The sequence below is a fragment of the Balaenoptera acutorostrata genome, chromosome 1 (assembly GCF_949987535.1).
Source record: "Balaenoptera acutorostrata chromosome 1, mBalAcu1.1, whole genome shotgun sequence".
Lineage (NCBI taxonomy): Eukaryota > Metazoa > Chordata > Mammalia > Artiodactyla > Balaenopteridae > Balaenoptera > Balaenoptera acutorostrata.
Genome location: NC_080064.1, coordinates 102,573,888 through 102,594,815, shown reverse-complemented (window position 1 = coordinate 102,594,815; position 20,928 = coordinate 102,573,888). Strand labels below are relative to the sequence as shown.

At 48.6% G+C, this 20,928-nt stretch overlaps 1 protein-coding gene across 2 annotated transcripts in view; it reads left to right on the top strand.

Moving 5' to 3' along the window:
* NGF (nerve growth factor) overlaps positions 1 to 12,769 on the top strand; it is a 50,525-nt gene extending 37,756 nt beyond the window's left edge. For both annotated transcript variants that reach the window (XM_057550910.1, XM_007169341.2), the window contains exons 2-3: positions 4,762 to 4,885; positions 11,874 to 12,769. In XM_057550910.1, the coding sequence (XP_057406893.1) occupies positions 11,886 to 12,611 (726 nt within the window). In that variant the 5' untranslated portion in view covers positions 4,762 to 4,885; positions 11,874 to 11,885 and the 3' untranslated portion in view covers positions 12,612 to 12,769. The remainder of the gene's footprint in view (positions 1 to 4,761; positions 4,886 to 11,873) is intronic.
* The last annotated feature ends 8,159 nt before the right edge of the window (positions 12,770 to 20,928 follow it).

Below are 20,928 nucleotides of genomic sequence, written 5' to 3'. Positions count from 1 at the left end.
TAATGCCCAGCCTTTCTAGTGAGTTTTTCCCAGCCCACAGAATTCCAGCAGGTGGAACCTAGGAGGAAGGAGGCTGCAGTTCACGCCAGCTTCTCTAGCATCTTTGATGTGGTGTAAACTGCTCTTGGGACTAGCCGTTGTGTCCGGCACCTGCGAGGAATGAGTGGTCCAAGAAGTCTTTTCGGTCAAGCATCCCCCAGTTTTTGGTACTAAAAATGTCAGCAAATAATCATTGGACTTAATAATAAGCTAACCATAGCTCCAACACCAAAGAACATTTTAAGTGGCATGCCAGGAGTAAAAAGAAAACCTTCCAACTCACAAATGTCAATTATATCTAGACAATTGCCAGGGGTGGGGAGGTAGGAAGGGGAGACAGGGGCGATATCCCCCCGAGAGTCTTCAAGCTATATTCTCACACCTTCTTGTTGCCTATGATGTGATCATACCTGCACTTTATATTTTCTGAGATATATTAATTTCTTGATAATTTTTCTTAATTGCTAGCTCATCAAAGCCAGTGTCAAGTTTCCCATTCCTCCTGTACAGCTGTGATTCTCAGCCCTGGCTTTTCACTGGGGTCACCTTGGGAGCTTTACAAAACACAGTTTGTATTCTGAAATTGACCAAAAGATCATTGAGACCATATGCAAGTGAAGGGGAGGCTGAGACAAGTGTCAACAGAGAGGGCCATACAAACACACTTAACCTCAGGGGGTCTTCAGAAGACGCTTTAGCTCTAGCTGACTCAAGTCTGGTTGCTCAGGGGTTCTGGGGCGTGCTCTAGACATAATGTTGATCGTGATATGGAAAGTTATAGTCAAGCAGGCACCCCACAGCAGTAGGCTCACCCAGGGTTATCACTCTCTCTCAGCCGTGGATCCCTCACCCAAGGGAGAGGTTGCAGTTGGAAGGGGACCAGAATGGGACCCTCCAAAACAGTGATTCTCAAATCTGGATGTGCATAAGAATCACCTGCAGGGATTAAAACTCAGATTGCTGGGTTTCACTCAGCATTGCTAGGCCTATGGTAGAGCCTAAGAATTTGCATTTCTAACAAGTTCCAAGATATTGCCAGTACTATGGTAGACCTCACTTTGAGAAATACTGCTTTAAAGCCTGAGACCCAGGACAGGCCAGCATTGTCCTGGTCTAGAAGGGGTACACCAGATTTCAATAGCATTCTTTCGTGCCCTGTAAGAAGGAATAGAACACTGTCCTGAGATGAGCTGGGATTTATTTCCATGCTTTTATAAAAGTGTGAAAACTGTCTAAGTGATTACCGCCTGAGTTTAAGAATAGATACGCATTTGGGTTGCTTGTTCCTAATATCTTTGCATTAGAAATTGGTAATATTTAAATCGGATTTAATTTCAGAGCCCCAACCTTCACTAGCATAAGACTAAAAACAACGACAACACTATCTATGAAAATCACTTAGTGTTTCAGGATTCTGGACCGGAAATTGCTCTCTCCAGTAGTAAACTACCTGTACCTACATTGAACAAGAGAAGGCCAAAGACACAGGATCTCAAGTATAGCAATCAGGCATCTAGATGTGGTTGGCAGGGGACCCTGGCATGCAAAGGTGGCTTGGCCCAGAGGTTGCAGATATACGGCCAGGGAACCCTTTGTGGTCGGTCTAGAGCTGATCCTCCAAGAAGGCAGGTCTGCCTAGGAGTTGTGGAATCTTTGATTTAGATCGACCTTCTCTCTCCTTCTAATCAGCTGGATTGGAGGCCATCCTGGCTTACAGTGGAATATATAGAATATTTTCAAAGAGAGTCACTCTTACTTCCCTGATTGTCCCAAAGATTAAAGTGTAGGCTTTTTGTGTCACATAGGAAGGTACAGTCAGCAGATAGGTCACAGCAGTGAGCTCTGCAAGCTCATAAGTACCTGCTGCTGTATAAGGCCCATCACATACCTTTCTCACCCTCCCCCAAGACTCCCTCTTAAGCCATGTTGGACTTCTGGGGCTCTGTGATGCCTTTCCCTTTTTCCCTGATGCTCTCCTATTCATCCTTAAGAACCCTGCTCAAATGTTCCTTCCTCTATGAACATATGTCTCTGGCTAATCTGGTCAAATAAAACAAACTCCTCCCTCCACTATGTTTTCCATATCATGTCAGATATCTATCATACTTAACATATTGTGCTTTAAATGCTGTTCATGTGTTTGCTTTCCTTACCTCTAGCTTACTTGCTCTTGGAAGTTGAGCTATGTCTCATTCTTCTTCGCTTCCCCAGCACCTAGCACAGTGGCTGGTGCAGCGCCTCCAAGTTTAGTGTTTAATTAATGAAATAAATAAATTCCAGTGTTTGGACAGGCAGGAAAGCATTCCTTAAGCACTCAGTAAGGATGCAGGCTGGAAACACGAATGCCCATAGAATCACAGGCGATCAGAGCTGGAGGAGACCTTAGCTATCATCCCTGCTGGTTCCTCATTCTATGGAGAAGCCTCAGAGATGCTTAAAGATACTTGGCAACTTACCCACAAATGAGAGCAAAATGGGCCAGGATACAGCTCTGTAGATTCCAATCTGGTGATCAGTTGGGTTTGGCCAAACACCCAGCTGAAGGGTTTGTGGACCAGATCCTCTTCCCATGAGTGATGCAACAAGACCCTAGAATACTAACCTCCTGCTGTGGGGAACCTGCTATCCTCCCTCTCCTGTGCTCAATCCAACCCTGAGGGAGCCTGAAAATGGTCTTTGCTATGGAATCTAACTTTTTTTAGGGTGTTTGAGTAAGTGTCATCTCTAGGCCTAAACCCCAGTTGAGTACCTGAAGGTTTTTCTGGTACTTCTAGAGGAAAAATGATATTCTGAGTAAAGTGGGTCAGAAAGAGGAATAGTAACATCTCATTAATAGTCCTTAATTTCATGACTTCTAACAGCAGGAAAACCACTCAAGGCCCTTTCTACTTCCTTGTCCTCCAGCTCCTCTGTGTGATCAGGGACTTGGGGGCCATGGTGGCTTCACTGACATTTGCTTCCATAGCACAAGATGAGAGGGGGTGTTGCAGGAAGAGGGGGGGTGGAGGTAGCCCCCCACTGGTAAGAGGCATGATGGGAAAAGGAGTTTGGGGGTTGAAAAGACAATCTAGACAGGAAGGATAAAGATGTCATTCTACAACATTTTTGGTGGGAGAGCTACCCCACCCTATGACAAGTTCTGCAATAGACATAACCATTCATTCATTCATTCATTCACAAAAAATGTCACGTAACCCTCCAGCTTAAAGCCTTCCACTCCCTTCCCACTGCCCATAGGGTAAAACTATAGTTCCTCCCTACATCCTTCTACCTCTCCAACTCATTTCTTAGGTCTCTTCCCTACATGCTCAGCATCTTTGACTTGTTTCTACCCCAGAGCCTTTGCACTTGCTGTTCCTTCTGCCTGGAATCCTCTCTCCCCCATTCCTTCTCATCCTTCAGATATCAACTTGAAGGCCACTTCCTTGGAGAACTCTCCACTGAGCACCCTGTCTACGATGGCCCCTCACTACACCCTGCTATCACCCTCTATCATCACACCCTGCTTACCTGCAGGGCATGTAAAGAATCTGAAGATGTTTATTTACACAAGACTATAAACTCCACAAGAGCAGAGACCTTGTTGATCTTATTCACTGCTGGGTCCCTAGCACCTAGGATAGTACTTGGCACATAGTAGAAATACGTGCTCAGGAAATGTTGAATGAATGAATGAAACACCTACATATACAAGGTTTATAGAAGTAAAAGAATAGACACCTACCATTGCTTCTAGGAACTACAACCTAAAACTGAATAGAATTTTTTTCCTCTTTGCATCAGCTCCCTAGCTCCTGATTCGTAAAACGTGACTTTCCTAAAATTTGAACTCTGAGATTGGCGTCCTAGTTCTGTAACAGCTCTCTGTTATCTATCAAGTGGTCAGGTTGCCTTCTTTGCCACCATGACTTGTTCTAGATTCTCATCAAAACACCAACGTGTTCTCAATTGTCAGGACTTTTTCTTCTGAGTAATTTACCTTAGTTATGCTGGTCCAGAGTTGGGTCTACTGTATCTGCGGGTATAATGTACAGAATAATTCCATTTCAATCCTGGATTAGGGGCCTGCTAGAGCCGGACTCTGATGTGGGACTAGAAGCACTGACACTGCATGTAAGATCAGCCATAGACTGTGTCCAGGCAGAAACCAAGAGCTCTGGCACAAGAGTGAGAGGCAGGTGCCGCCGCAGGTCTGTGCAAGTTCAGGCCCCTGGCAATTTTGGTAGCTGAGCTCTGTCTTCTCCTTTGGTCCTGATGCTGGCAAAGTCCCAACACTCAAGAAAACAGGGTTTGGGACTTCCCTGGTGGCACAGTGGTTAAGAATCCGCCTGCCAATGCAGGGGACATGGATTTGAGCCCTGGCCCGGGAAGATCCCACGTGCCGCGGAGCAACTAAGCCCGTGCGCCATGACTACTGAGCCTGCGTGCCTAGAGCCTGTGCTCTGCAACAAGAGAAGCCACCGCAGTAAGAAGCCTGCGCACTGCAACGAAGAGTAGCCCCCGCTCACCAAAACTAGAGAAAGCCCGTGCGCAGCAACAAAGACCCAATGCAGCCAAAATAAATAAATAAATTAATTAATTAATTTAAAAAATAAGAAAGAAAGAAAGAAAACAGGGTTTGTTGTGTTGGCACCTCCCTCCCCTCCTGCTTGGGACACAGCTACCCGTCTACTAGAGAACGTGGTGAGGAGCCAATCTAATGCCAGCTCTCTCCTCCCACAGAGTCCTGGCCCGGGGTCGTGCAGTCCAAGGGGCTGGATGGCATGCTGGACCCAAGCTCAGCTCAGCGTCTGGGCCCAATAACAGCTTTTCCGAGGGAGCAGCTTTCTGTCCTGGCCACACTGAGGTAAGCACCCGAGAGGCATCTGTCTCACCAAGGTTCCTAGTTCTAGAGCTGCCAGGACAACTGGAAATGAGCCCCAGGCTGAGGATGGGGCATCGGTGCCAGCTGTCAATCAGCAGGGACCCGGGTGGCTCCTAGTGACCCAGCACACGTGGCCCTCTTAGCTCACCTGGAGAGGACGTCGCCCATGCTCTCAGGCTGCCCCATGGCTTCCAAGGACACGGTAAGAGTCTGAGCCATGCACCTCTAAAGGAACAGAACACAAGGTCTCAAATAGACAGTGCCGGTCAGACCCTCCACACAGCTCCTGGTCTGTCTGAGCAGGTGATCTTATGAGATCAAAGGTCCCTGATCACTCTTCATGCCCTTGGCCGTGGAGTGGAGGGTGGGGAGAGCTCCAGGTGTGAAGACAGGGGTGAGTTCCACTTCCACCAGGCTCCTGCCTGTGGTCAAGTTATTTACTCTTACTGTGTCTCTGTTTCCTCTTCCGTAAAATGGGAAGAATAAGACCCACCTGCTAGGTTTGTTGTGCTGGGTAATGAGACAATTAAATTGATCGTGATGTAATTATGATCTCTCCTCATTCATTTTAAGATGTGTCTCTAAGAATTCAGACCAGTAGATTCTGTTTCCATTCCATCCTGGAGTAGACAATAAATCCACAGGTGCCTGCACCTGCTAGTGCTTTCTGGCTGCATATTTCTATCGTGGGCATTTTAAGTGCTTTTGGATCAAGTCTGCATGATGTCTAGAAACCTGATAAACAAGATATAAAACAATTAAGTGTCCAACTATTCCCTGGAATCTGGATTTATGGCTTCAGGATGGTAAAACTTACAACCTGTTGAACAGAATTTTCATTTTGATGTTGGAGGTTGAGTAAACGCAGCCCAGGGCCCATCAATTACAGTCCGTGTGTGGCCTCAGGCCTCTCGCCTCTAGAGCAGCTGAGGCTGAGCAATGCCAAGCGCCCACATGCAGAGCCTGCCACTCACTAGCTGCATAACGCCAGGTCGCTGAGCCTCTCCAAGGCCCATTTCTCTCTTCTCTAAGGTTCAAGGATTGGACTCGATGAGTGGTTCTCAAAATGTGGTCCCCAAACCAGCAGCATCAGTATCACCTGGGAACTTGTGGAAAATGCAGATTTTCGGGCCCCACCCCAGAACTACTGAATCAGAAACTCTGGGGGTGGGCTCGGCAGTCTGTGGTTTAACAAGCCCTCCAGGTGACTCTAATGCACTGAACCTCTGGACTTGATCAACTCTGACGTCCCTTCCAGTTCATGCTTCCCCTTAATAAATTCAGCCTGGGAGATGTTTGCAGAGGAGCTGGATTTTATTCTGTCAGTGCCTTTCTGTGCTGCAGCCTCAGGGACTTCTCCCTGAGAAGCTCACTCCACCCAGGCCCCAACACCCAACAGAGTCCCAGTCTGAAGACAGCAGCCAGTTTACATTGCAAGTGGAGGCCAAGTGTAAAACAAGAAATGATTCCTGACCCGCACTCGTAATGTGGCGAGTGAGATGGAGGAGGAGGAGGAGGCTGGATTTCCTCAGCCACGAGGATTTCCTCTCTTGTTAACGCTTAGTGACCCTGGTTCACTGATCTAATCTCTAGCCCGAGAATCACTAACAGCTCTCTCTAGACACACCTCCCGCGAAGGCAGGAATTCTCTCTCTCCCTCTGCAATGCACCTCCAAAGGCACGGTCGCCGGGCCCCCCAGCGCCATCAGCTGTCCTGGCCACAGAGGTAGACCAGTTGCTTAGCTCTGCCCAGCAGCTTCATCACCTATTCAGGTGAGGCCAGAATCTGTGTGAAATCATTCACCTGGTGCAGGAAATTTCTCTTATTACTGGAGTGTGTGAACCACTGGAAAGCCACAGAATGTACCTTCGGCCTGGGAGAGGGTGAAGAAAGCTGGGTGGACGTTGAGTAGATGGATAAAAGGCCCCTGACAGGTCCCTCAACTTTTAGTCATTTATCTTCCATTCTGGTGGGAGCAGAACAAACACAGAACATTCACACATTAAACAGAACATGTTCCATCATGTGAGCCCCTAACTGCATCTTCCCCAGCTAATCATTCCACTCACAGGTCTCTGCTTAGTGAAGCCGCAGCGAGGACTGTCATCTCTTCAGGAGAAAGGCTTCAAAGGTTGTTTTAAAAAGTAAATAAATAAAACTCCTCCCCTGGTTCATGTCAAGGAGAGAATGTTCTTTTGTAGACCGTGCTTTGTGCTTTCAATTACTAGAATAGAAAACACACTAATATTTTCTTTTCTTTCTTATCCACTCATGATTTTTTAAATGAAAGACTTTTTTTTTTAAAGAAAAAAGATTATAGGGGCATTCTGTTATAAGTCAATTAAAAAAAAAAAAAACCTTTTACTCTAAGACCCAAATGAGAGATATATTTGCAACATTTTAAAATCTCAATGAAACAATAAAATAATCTCTCCACGATGCAAATCTCCACTGTGATCAAATGCTACCAGGTACCACAGGTTATCTGGACAGTGCAATGAGGAACAGCACATTAGACTTTAAGAACTCTGTAGTCAGTTGAGTAGAACAAGCAGAGCTTTAGGCAGAGCAGAAAATTTTATAATTGCTTAAACCCAAAGAGTGTCAGAGTTGGAAGATACCTTAAACATCACCACTCAGATGGAGAAATTAAGGGACACGGAAGGAGGAGACTTGTTCACACACTCACTGACTCTTAAGAGGTGGAGCTCCCTGCAAGGGCTAGGTCATGTGCACACGACAAAGATGGCCAGGTTGCGTTTCTGCCTCCAGGGACTTTACCCTCTAGGTGGGAGGATAAGAGGAGAATACGTTGCCATAAAAGAGCATTAAGGAAATGCTTTTAGAGATGGAGAAGGGAGAGAACTGGTCTCTTTGGAAATAGGAAAAGCTCCCCAGTGGAGGTGGCTATTAAGGTGGGTGTTAAAGCCAACAGGAAGGACTCTGACCAGCCGAGGTGGAGAGCAGAAAAGACACAGGGAGGGACAGAGGGAAGAATGCCTGGCACAAAAGAGTTTGAACCGAGGGCAACAGGGGGGAAGCACAGAGCCGGCACTGCCTCTGAGGAATTCTGTTTGCCTGGAATGCAAAATATGTGAAGGGAGTAGAAGGAGAGCAGGGTCTGTCAGCCAGGCTGAGCAACCTAGTGGCATACTAGACAACCACTCACCACTGGATCCTTTGAGCAGGGTGATGTGATCAGAGCAGTTCTTTAAGAAGTTAAATGGGGCGGCCAGGGATGGTAGGCATTGGAAGAAGACAGATGAGGGTGCAGGACATCAGCTGGGAGACTGTTCCATGACCTGAACCGGGAACATAGAGGTGAGAATAGAAAGTATAGTTTCAAGAGATGCCGCTAAAAAAAAAAAAAAGAGTGGATATATCTATATGCATAACTGATTCACTTTGCTGTACACCTGAAACTAACACAACATTGTAAACCAACTATACTCCAATAAAAATTTTTTTTAAATACAAAAAAAAAAAAAAGAGATGCTACTGAAGCAGACAGAAAGGGCTGGATGGAGGTCAGAGAGGAAAGAGCAGAGTCCAGTCATGAGTTGAGGCTTGGAGCTGGTGAATGAAGGAATGGTGGTTCCAGGAACAGAAAAAGGAAATGCAGAGAAACATGTTTAGGAGGATGGGGAGAGATGCTCACAAGAGATAGTAGCTGTGGAACTAATTCATAAATCATCAAGTGGCCCCAAATGGGGCAGCTTCTGTTGAGTAGATAGGAGGAAGGGGAGAATGATGATCCTAATGAGGATTATGAGAACAAAGGTTTTTGTTTTGGACGTCTTGCATTTAAAATGTCAGCATCCATGGGGAGTTGCCCATCAGGAAGCTGGGGATTCAGAACTGGCTTTCAAAAGAGGAGTTGGACCAGAGATCCTGGCATGGGCATCAACTGCACAGAAACTTCAGTTGACTCCTTAGAAGAGGATGAGCTCACCAAAGAGGGGACTCCAGAATGAGGTGGGAACCTCTGGTAATGGGAAATAGGGAGCAGTATGTCCCTTACTACCATCAAAACCCTACATTTTAATCTTTTTTTTCATTTCCTTATCCAAATTCTAAGTGTTACTAACATGGATATAAAGGGATGAATTTCCATTTCATTTCTTCTCCCTTCATCTACCTGACGAGAGATAATGTGTGCTGAGAGGCAGAAAGAAATGAAACAAGGAAAGGAGCAAAAGCAAAGGGCTTGAATTAGCTGCCAGTTGACTCATCAGCTGGACACTTATCTGCAAGACCATTAGCCAGCACAACCAGTGATGGTCGAAAAGTCAGATGTGTCACTGCTTCCTCTGCATGGCTGGCTGGAGAACTGGAGCAAACACAAACAATTTTCCAAGTAACCAGAGAGAAAAGAATTTGGTGGTTTTATTCTTGGTATCTCACCAAAGAGCTGTCTATTTCCAGCTGAATAGAAGCACATTACAGAGAAGAATGCATCACTTTAAAACAGATTAGGAACGCAGCATGTGGTCACAAGCACAAAGTCCAAAAGAAACCAGGCATCATGGTGGAAAGAAGGCAGATGGTGAGGTGCTCTGGCCATATCCATTCACCCTCTCATTCATTTTCCTTATAGAGTCTGAGGACCTACTACATGCCAGGCACTGCACATGGCCCCAGTAAATTCAAACTGCACCGCTTCCAAAGTGCTCTCAGGGAGACAGACATGTACACGATTACCCACAGCATGCAGAGAGGCAGCAGGGTTATGCACAAACCGCCATGGGAGACAAGGGGTGGAGTGACTAGTGCGCAGGTGGATGAGACAGGCTCTGCCCTCCGGGACCTTGTGGCCAGTGGGGAGACAGGCTCAAATACTAGTCTTGAGAAGAAGCCTGACAGAGGTAAACCTATGTGCTAGGAAAAGATGTGTATGGAGTGCGCTTTGAGAGTGAATTAGCAGCAATATAACTGAAGGAAAAAAAGTCCTTGACCGCAGGACATTGGGATGACTCAGAATTAAATAGGTGTGTGAGCACCTATTTAATCCTAACAACAACTCTGTGAAATAGTGTTTATTGCCTGCTTTTTATCAATGAGGAAATGAGGGCTCAGGAGGATTAAGTGACTTTCCTCTGCTAACAAGTATCAGGGCTAGGAATCCAAACAAGGTTTCCTGACCCCAGATCCAGTGCAGAGGTCTTTCCACTACACTGATTTAGTAGGAGAGAACACACACAGACACACACACACACACACACACACACACTTCTGAAGTTGAGAACAGGAAGAGACGGCTTTTCGCTGGGGTGATCTGAGCAGACCTCAAGGAGGAAGTGGTACCCATGCCAGGCTGGAAGAGTGGGCAGGGAGCAGAATGACCAGTGGGGAGAGAGATGGAGAAGGATCAAATTGCAAGTTTAACACCCTCTCTAGGGGATGCCTCTTACCCTACCAGGAAGATCTGGGGAAGCTTTCCAGAGGTGATGGCTGGTACACACGTACAGGTGTGCACAGGAGCTCACCGAAAGTGAGCTCAAGAACAGAGCTAGTCTCACAGCTAGTTGGCCTGGGGGTGGCTGCTGGCGGGGAAGCAGTACAGCGCAGTGCAGAGCCCCATCTGGCACATGCTTAAGAGGGGCTGGCAGTGCCTTCTGGGGACAGATGACTTATGCCATTTGGTCTACTCTCACATAAGATCAAATAATTTTTAAAAAGAGACACTTAAGAATGAAGGAGAGGGCTTCCCTGGTGGCGCAGTGGTTGAGAGTCTGCCTGCCAATGCAGGGGACACAGGTTCGAGCCCTGGTCTGGGAAGATCCCACATGCCGCGGAGCAACTAAGCCCGTGAGCCACAAGTACTGAGCCTGTGCGTCTGGAGCCTGTGCTCCGCAACAAGAGAGGCCGCGATAGTGAGAGGCCTGCGCACCGCGATGAAGCGGGGCCCCCGCTTGCCACAACTAGAGAAAGCCCTCGCACAGAAATGAAGACCTAACTCAGCCATAAATAAATTAATTAATTAATTTAAAAAAATTTATAAAAAAAAAAAAAGAATGAAGGAGAAAGTGGGGGAGGAAGGAAGGATGAAAGGGTAGACTGGCTTAGTAAGGGGTCATGTTTGGATTCTATTTCTGGTCCAGTTTTTGTTTGCAGCTGTAGGCCTCTTAGTTAATTTCTGTGGATCACTTTCCTTGCATATGAAAGAGAGATGATAAATCCTAACCTAACTCACAGACTAATAAGAAACTAGAAGCGAATGCATTTGAAAAGCTGAAAAACATCACTCACGCCAAGAGAAACCCTTTATCAGTATCACGTTTATAGACACGCATAGATGGCTGGTGGCTGAATAGACGGACTGGCTAAGATGGTCCCAGAGCTATGTTCACTTTCTTTGCCAAACATGGTGCTTCGTGGGTTTTCAGTCACCTGATCTCAGAGCTGACCCGGTGCTACTGTCTGAAGAGGGTGTGTTCAGTGCTGAGGCTTCAAGACAAGTCCCCAGCAGCCCTGCCCACTGCCTTCCCAGGGTAGTCAAGTCGTTGGGCAGGAGACAGCACTGGGACAGGTGTCAGACTCACCCCCCAGCCATCCTGTTGCACGCAGGTGCACACATACCGCCTGCCCATGGCTGCCTCGCTGGCAGGCAGAGAACTCAAAGAATTCCGTAACCAGCACTGCCAAGTTCATACCACACCACAGGGCAGAATTTCAGGGGCTCCGTCCCTTCCTGGGAAAGCGCACCCCCCAGATGGGGTGCCCAGACACCCAGGTTGTCGGAGCCAGCCCTGTTTAAGCCTGTCATCCCAGTGTAACTGTTGTAGCACCGCCCTTCACTCTCAGAAGCGTCTCAGTTTGAATGGTCAGTTCCAGGGTCTCCTTGCTTTCAGTCACCAGGAGAAACCTCCTCGTCATCCTCTTGGGAGGTCAACTCCGAGGGACCCAGAAACTGCCCTTGCCCCCCACCCAGTGCTCCGTGGAGTAATCCTCATTTCTGTTTCATTCCAGGTGCACAGCGTAATGTCCATGTTATTCTACACTCTGATCACAGCTCTTTGGATCGGCGTCCAGGCAGAAGCGTACACCCAGAGCAATGTCCCAGCAGGACACGCCATCCCCCAAGCCCACTGGACTAACCTGCAGCACTCCCTTGACACAGCCCTCCGCAGAGCCCACAGCGGCCCGGCAGCCGCGATAGCCGCCAGGGTGGCAGGGCAGACCCGCAAGATCACCGTGGACCCCAAACTTTTTAAAAAGCGGCGCCTGCGTTCACCCCGTGTGCTGTTTAGCACCCAGCCCCCACCTGTGGCCGCGGACGCTCAGGATCTGGACTTGGAGGCCGGCGGGGCCGCCCCCTTCAACAGGACTCACAGGAGCAAGCGGTCGTCGTCCCACCCTGTCTTCCACCGGGGGGAGTTCTCGGTGTGCGACAGCGTCAGCGTGTGGGTGGGGGACAAGGCCACCGCCACGGACATCAAGGGCAAGGAGGTGATGGTGTTGGGAGAGGTGAACATCAACAACAGTGTATTCAAACAGTACTTTTTTGAGACCAAGTGCCGGGACCCCAATCCCGTCGACAGCGGATGCCGGGGCATCGACTCGAAGCACTGGAACTCATACTGTACCACGACCCACACCTTCGTCAAGGCGCTGACCATGGATGGCAAGCAGGCTGCCTGGCGGTTCATCCGGATCGACACGGCCTGCGTGTGTGTGCTCAGCAGGAAAGCTGGGAGGAGAGCCTGACCGGCCGACGGCCCTCAGCCTCTCCCCGCTCCCCCTCCACACTCTCCGGCGCCCCTCCCTACCTCAACCTGTAAATTATTTTAAATTATAAGGACTGCATGGTAATTTATAGTTTATACAGTTTTAAAGAACCATTATTTATTAAATTTTTGGAAGCAGCCTGTGTGCTGGCCCTCGAGTCATTTTGCCCAGGGTGACCATCTGCAAACCTTGGGATGGAAGCTGCAGGGAGAAAGTTACACAGCACCCCCTGGCTTTCCTTCAGACCCACCTGTAACCCTTACTCTCCCATTGCACCCCCAGCCAGCCTTGCCACACTTCAGGGAAGGCTAACCGGGTTCAGACTAAATTAGCCTAAGCCGGGCGTAATTAGGAAGGGAAGTCTGCTGGATTGCAACTTTGTTCTGCATTCCAGAGCCAAAGCTACCTAATCCTTGGATTACCCACTCCACAAGCCCAGATTCCCGAGCCTTGATTGCTTCATTCGGGGAAATCTGTGGAGCCTTACCAGAAGGCAGATCCCCGCCGCCGGGCACAGGGCTGCCTCTGACCTCAGAGGGGCCCAGGCTGGGTCCTGCAGGGACCCACCAGGTAGATAGGAGGAGACTTGCACCAAAGACCCGTAAGGCTGGCTCATTTTTTTAGGGGGAGATCTGCTGTTTGCTGAAAAGCTCCCTGGAAGAGTTGTAACGAAATAATCTCAGGAGGCCTGTCACGGTAGATCTGATTTCATGTTAAGATCGCCTTAGTTCTAATGACTGGCCCTCAATTTATCCCCCAGTGGCTTCCTGCAGAAAGACTCCACTACCCAAGAAAACATGAAGGCCTCCAACACTCTTGTCACCCATTCACGGCCCCACAGCAACTTCCAATGGCCCCCACGTCGGCCTAGAATTGGAGGAACCAGAGGCCGGCCTGAAAAAAACTTTTTAATTCCTAACTGGGTGACTTCCACAAGTGACCAAAGGTGGATGGGGTCATGGGAACTGCAGAGAAGATGGTGTGGGGAGAAAAGACAAAGATGAGTGAGAACCAACACAAATAAGCGGGAAAGGGGTGGAGGAGAGGTGGGCCAAGCCAGAAGGGAACACGACTCTCTGCTCCTCCCTGACAGAGGACACTAAACAAGAGAGAGAGACAGGGGAGGAGAGGGGTGTGAGGACAGGGAGCACGGGCAGAAAGAGGAGGAAGATGTGTCATCTTCACCAGCATCAGGGTCCCCAGGCTTCCAAGAAATCCAACACCCTGGGTAGTTTCCTCTTTTTGTTTTGTTTTGTTGTTTTTGAAGCTGGGGGATGTGCTCATTGTCACTGACTGCATCAGGAGTGTCTTAGAGATAGCTGGAGATGACAGGGACTCCAGGGTACAGCCTGGAGCAGGGCTCTACCCATTCTCCAGCTGCTACCTTCCCCTGCAACTTTTATTTGTCTGTATTTTGTTTTGTTTTTTGTATTTTCCACAAAGGCAAAAAATTTTCCCCCTTAGAGCACTCAGCTTGAAATGGAAATTTTGCTTTCCTACCCTTCCCCTTCCCCCCCAGGGTAAAATGCCTATCTAGTTTGTGTAAGAACAGGCCCAAATTGTCCCTCTGACAAAAAAAAGCAAATGGCGGTATTCATTCATCTGTAACTCTCCCTGTCCCACAGCCTGCCGCCCCAAAATCCAATCCAAATAGGGCAAATTAGAAACATAGAGAGCTTTGGCATGAGAGACATTTGATTAAGGTGAAAGCGTGACGAAATGGGCCCTGTTTTTCCTATCAAAGCTACTGCAATTGGAATAAAGATTTATGTACAAGAAACACCAACCAGAACATTCTGTGCTAAGATACTTGCTCAGATAAAGGCTGCAGGGAGGGAGCCCTCCCACTGACCTGTGTCTGTGGCTTTTTCCTGGACTCCAGTGCCAGTGGCCTTGGCCTTCCTCGCCCCTCCGACAGACAGGTCCTGGGGTCCCTTCCTCCGAGGGCTGGACAAGCCTGCTGGGTCCTAGATGTGGGGAGAGAGGGCTGCTGAGGGAGGCATTCAGGAAGCTTCTGCGGGGAAGGGAGGCTATGTTTGCGAGCCGCTACACCGTCGTGGAGAGTCTGGAGGACCACCGCCAGCCCTGCAGGACACTGGGGTGACCTGGACCCCATCGCCTTCCTAAAGGGAAGGCAGCCTCTAGCCACTGAGGAAACACCGAGGCTGAGGGTGGGGTAAGAGGAGGTCTCCCCCCCCAAGTCTCCCCACTCCCCACCAACACCACAGCCTGCCCCAAAGGCAACATTTGCTCTAGGCCAAGCTCCGGAGTCCCAGCGTGGGAGCCAAAGTTTTCACACAATGCTAGGGAATATCAGTTTGGCTGAACAGAGTCGGAACGAACCAAAAAACAATCCGGAGCTGGTGGCTTCTCTAGCTTGTACCCTGCCCCCAACACAGGGGGGAGCACTGGCTTCCAGACCCACCCAGGCTGCCCCCCAGAGGCCGGCCAGGTCACCAGGGCCCCAGACACTCGAACACATTGGAAAAACAGCTCAAAACTGCCCGTTATATTCTGCTGAAGAGCAGCAGCTGCAAATCCCGCAAACTCTTCCTTCACTTGCCTCACTGAGGTCTTCTTACCCGGGGTCCCCAAAAGCCCAGCTCCCTCTCCCCTCCAGCACGCCCGCCCAAGAGAGGAGTGCAGACCCTGTCTCATACACAGCCTGACACAGCCCAGCCCTCCTAGCAAGGCCCGTGCTAGCCTCAGCTTGAGGCAAGACTCCTTGTTCTGGGAGACAAGAGCAATATGGTGCTTGATTCTAGTGTATATTTCAAGTCTGGCTCTGTGACTTCCCCCTCCCTCAACCACAGCACCGGCCTGCCCTAGATCTGCCTTCTGTCCTACAGGGAAACCTACCGCGGGGATACAGCTGTTCAGCAACAACCGAAGGGCTATTTTCATTCCCATGAAACACAGGAATGCTCCTCCTAAATCTCACCGCTTTCCCCTCAGCGTAATCTGCATGAGGGGCAGAGGGTCCGCCCAGACCTGCGGGGCAGAGGACAGGGAAGGGCCGGGTGTTCTCGTCCCCTTGGAGGAAGGGGACGGTGAGGGGGGGGGAGCAGACCTGAGTGGAAGCGTGGCTATCGAGAGCACAGGGGCCCACGCAGCAGTCACCCCGGTCTTCCTTTCACAGGCCTGACTGGAGCAGTGGGAACCCCCTGGGGCCCTGGTGCTGAGGAAGCAGCCCAGTGTGATGGTCGGAACACTGGGCTCGGCGTCAGCTAGCTTTTAGGCTCAGCTCCCCCATTCCTATCTGTGCAACTTTGGCAAGCTCCTCTTTGACCTCAGTTCCTGCAGCTGTGAAATGAAAATAATCATTCCTAGATCCCAGAGTTGTGAGCATGAAGCAAAACCAACTATTTGAAAGTAAACAGTCATGTTCTATACAAAGGTAAGGCAAAGTAATTTACTCTGAACTTAATAATTTCTCTGTTAATTAATGGTAGGAGAGTGACAATTATGCTAGTACTCACTAAATATATGTTTGTTGGCAGATATATAGATTGGGTAAAGGAAATCTTCTGACTCGTGGACATCATGGAATACAGGTGTGGCACAGCCACGCCCCAAAGGGTAAGAGCAAGAACAGCAGCTCTTCAGCCCAGATTCTGCTTGAATCTGGGCTCGGGAAGGCCACCTAGATTCTAGAGGTTCTAGTGTAATGGTTAAGAGCATGGGCTTTGGAATCAGACAAGCAAGGTACTTCTGCTTACGTTGTGTGACCTCAGGCAAGTTGCTTTGCTTCTCTGAGTTTCAACTTTTCATCTGTCAAATGGGGATAATAATAGTAATATATATGTGTGTATATATATATATATATATATATATATATATATATATATATATTTATACACCTAAGAAGTGTATAATAAATTTTAGTGTTGAAAAGTAGAGATGGCTGAGAAACCCTGAAAGTTTGTTAGAATGGGGTGGACAGCTTTCAACAGGGCAAGGAGATTTCGTGAACAGACAGCTTTACAGCTGTATCACAGGTTCCTTTTGTGACAAGCAATGCTGATAGCGACCATCAACATTTACTAAGAGCTTGCTCTCCACAAGCACGGCACTAGGCAGTTCATGTGGATTAGCTCTGAGCAAGCCTCTGGGTTCTAAAACCAAGACCACCTTAAGGAGAAGGAAGGCTGTGCTTTCTGTTTGCACGCATCACTGCCAGAGAACTGCTCCCTGGCTCTCTGGGATGTGTTTACTTCCCCAGCCCTTGGCAAGTTTATAAACCATTGTCTTTTGAGAGTTTCCACGTGTCAAGCACGTGGGCTCTGTTTTGCTCCAATCCACTTGCGTCTGCAACTGGAAAGCTCTGACCTTCTCAAAGTTCACCTGGGTTTGTGGAGATGGCTCAGGGGCCCCCAGGGCCTGAGGAGAATCCCTCCAACACAGGCCTATTCCTTAAAATCAAGGAAGTGCTCCAGCTGTGTCCCCTCAGCACCTGGCCCGACCTTGCCTGTGGCAGGCATTCAACCAGGGTAATTAAGATGGAAGTTAGCTCCCGTCTGTTTCTCCACCACCACCCCACCCCATCTGTGCCCGCCCTGTGTCAGCAGTAAATGGGTTAATGGTCTGAGTTGAAGGCAAGGTCTTTCCTGAAGCCACTGCCTGGGAGTCATCCGAGCAGCTTTCCAAGGTTGGTGTCATGATGAAGAGCACAGTCAGACCGCCACAGTCAAACCCTGGCCTCACCACTAGCTGGGCTGAGTGATGTCGGACAAGTTACCTTCACCCTCTGCACTTCAGTTTTCTTATACGGAAAATGCAGATGATGATGATAGCACCTACTTCGTTGAGTTGAAAGGCACTTAGTCCAGTGTGTGGCACATAGTAAATTATTGTGTTTAAAACTTAGGTAAGGGCTTCCCTGGTGGCGCAGTGGTTGAGAATCTGCCTGCTAATGCAGGGGACACGGGTTCGAGCCCTGGTCTGGGAAGATCCCACATGCCACGGAGCAGCTGGGCCCGTGAGCCACAACTACTGAGCCTGCGCGTCTGGAGCCTGTGCCCGGCAACGGGAGAGGCCGCGATAGTGAAAGGCCCGCGCACCGCGATGAAGAGCGGTCCCCACACCGCGATGAAGAGTGGCCCCCACTTGCCGCAACTAGAGAAAGCCCTCGCACGAACCGAAGACCCAACACAGCCAAAAATAAATAAATAAATAAATAAAGTAGCTATAAAATTAAAAAAAAAAAAAAAAAGAGCCTAAAGCCTCCAACATTTGGAATTTGAGGCTAAAAAAAAAAAAAAAAAAAAAAAAACTTAGGTAAATACACATACAGCTATATATACGTCGATGCCCGCATATAGACACAATATACAGATACACGCACAGAGAGAGCCCCCAAGAGCTATGAAGCAGCCAGGACGTATACATTCCACACTCACACGCACCCACACACTGACTTAAAAACACAGAGCAACAGACGAATCAGTGCAAATAAACCTTCTGAAGGATGGCCACAGTGATAAGAAGCAATCAGGTGGAAAGAGTAAACCGGGGAAGACTTTCCGAAGGAAACAGCTCTGAACTGTTTGGAAAAAGAAGTTGAGTGAAATTATTGTTTGTGCTGGGACTTCTTCCAGATCTACGAACAAGGTAAAACCCAAACACGAGGTTGCCCAGCTCTGGATGGGAGAGAAAGAAGAGCCGCCCCTGTGCTCTCACCTCGTTCTGAACTACAAACTGGCAAAGGAACCAGCTTCTCCTGCAAACACAGACCTTGGGAAAACTCAGATAACAACAGTGTGAAATCCCGTGGGTGGACGTAAGGTCCCCGTATGCTGTCCACACAGTCTTTGTATTCAACCAGATGCTGAAGAGCTGGTCAAACAGCTTGTGAATATGGGGCTTCCTCCAGCCTTATCAGCTGGGTTTCCACGACTCAAAATAAGTAGGAAAAAGAGAGGTCCCCAGAGTGGGCACCATGCACTGCTGGCTCCAGGTACAGACTTGGGTTGGAGGCCAGCTCGACGCCCTGGCTGACATTTGGTGCCATGGCCAAGTGCAGTCTCCATCCGGCCTGGCAGCCTCTTTCCCCTTCATCTCGCCCTCACCGTTCCTTTCACTTTGACATAATGAAAGTGCAACTTGCACACTGTCTAGAGGTTGCATATGATAATTGGAAACACGTGTCCGAGCTGGCATCCCTTCAAAGGACTCTGGAACTCGGACTTGGGCCGTCTTCTGATTGCAACAGCAATCCCCTGAGCTGGCTCTCCAGCCTTCACATTCTTTCAGCTGCACCTAGCGTTAACTCTTGCCAGGAGAAGACTGCTGCAAGCAGAGCTCATTCCTGAGGTTCTGCAGAGGCTGGCAGTAACGATTCCCAGGTACACAGCAAGCCTCTGGACTTGGCATCTAGGCAGGAACTTTTCAGTGATAATAGCAAGAATCAGCAGGCTTATTTTCCTTTTTGCAGAATTGGCACGTTGATGGGTCACCACCCAGGTGGGAGCCTGGGCCTTCTGGGCCACTGCCTGGACTCTCAAGGAATCCGATGCTGGTTCCTCTCTGATCCAGCAGGGTGATTTTTGCTACAGAAGATACCAAAATATCTTTATCTCACCAGGAAACTCCAGAGGGAAATGCAGAATCAGGGGCACCTCTCCACTATAATCACCCAAGCTGTGCGACTGACAGGAGAGACTGAGGGGACTTATTCAGTTGAACAGAGACCAACTGCACATCAATGACATACAGGTGTCTTGCTAGACCCTGAGTAGACAGAGGGTAAATGGGGCCCCCTGTCCTCCAGGACTCTATGTCTGAGTTGGAGGCTGGATAGAGGATTTTGGTCTTTCTTTCAGCTTTTAGTCTAGATATATCTATAGCCACACACACACACAGCCCATGATAGCAGGCTCAAATACCCCCTGGTATTGGCAGCAATCACCCTGCCCCCTCACCTTGGCCTCTACTTGCTTATTCCTGACCTCCTCTCACTCCCATCTCATCCTTACTGAGTTCTAAACCCTTGGCCCCATGCCCCTGACCCTGATCCTGCCCTGGGTTCTCCAGGGAAGTGCTTCTCAAATTTTAATGTTCACCTGAGTCACCTGGGGATCTAATTCAATATATAAAGGGTAGGAGGCTGAGATCCTGAATTTCTAACTAGCCCCCAGGTGATGCCCATGATACTGCTCTGGGGACCACACTCTTGAGTATCAGGGTCATAGACCACACATGGCCTCCCCTTGGTCTAGACCTCAGTTCTCCCTTGGGAACTTTGACCAGACTCATCTCTTTGGTTCTTAGAGTCCAAATTGGCCTTGGGTACAACAGTCCTGGCTCTGCTCCAGCCACTGGGAATCCAACCTTTGCCTTACACTCCTGAGTTGCTGTCCCACAAGGTCAGTGCTGCTGTCCTTCTTTGGTGGGGAGAAGTCAGAAAGGGGCAGACCCGACTTATATCATGTTGGGAAGAATGCGATGGGGGCTACAACCAAGTCTCAAGGAGGTGGAAACTCATCCCAAAGAGAAGCCCGGGACGGAGGCAGGGTCGCAAGAGTCAGGCCTCGAAGGTGTATTTGGCGTTGAGACAAAAGAGAGAAAGGCACCAGCCACACAGCACCAGGCTCATCCTACTTGTGAAAAAGTTAGTGACAAGCAAAGCAACACAATGGAGGCCTGATGCAGAGTCTTTCCCTCTCAAAATAAATCTGAGCAAGCTTCCTCTCCTCTCTGACCCTCAGTTTCTTCATTTTCATAACAGAGAGATGAAAGTGATTCTCATCAGCGTCAGACATTGTGGACTGTCCTAAAACTTCTGTTTTTACTGCACCCGGGACAATTTACATAACACTTGATATAACTCTCAGCAATGGCTGTAAAAATGAAAAATGTCACAGTTAACTGTGTAAAACAAGTAGCTCTTACCTGTCTCAGAGTTTGTCTCCCTTCAGCTTTAAGTAAGTGAATTTCATAGCCAAACCATGTCAGGAGTCACTTGAAGCATTTGAAAACCTCAAACCAAATCCCTTGGTGGCCATATGTGGAGTTTCCACCTCTGGCTCTCACCCTTAAAGGGCAATATACAGTTTATTCACAGTTTGTTATATTTGAAGAATGTCATTTAAAAATAACAACCAGTTCGATTCCTTCTCACTTTAGTCGGCTCTTTTCTGGATCTACATCAGTTGCTGCTGCCATTACAATCTCTCTTTTATCCATTAAGCAAAAATATCACGATTTTGAGTAAAATATCATAGACACACACAAAAAAATGAGGCTTTCAATTGCCCTAAGAGAAGCTTTGCTAGAAGCAATTGTGAAGAATTCAAGC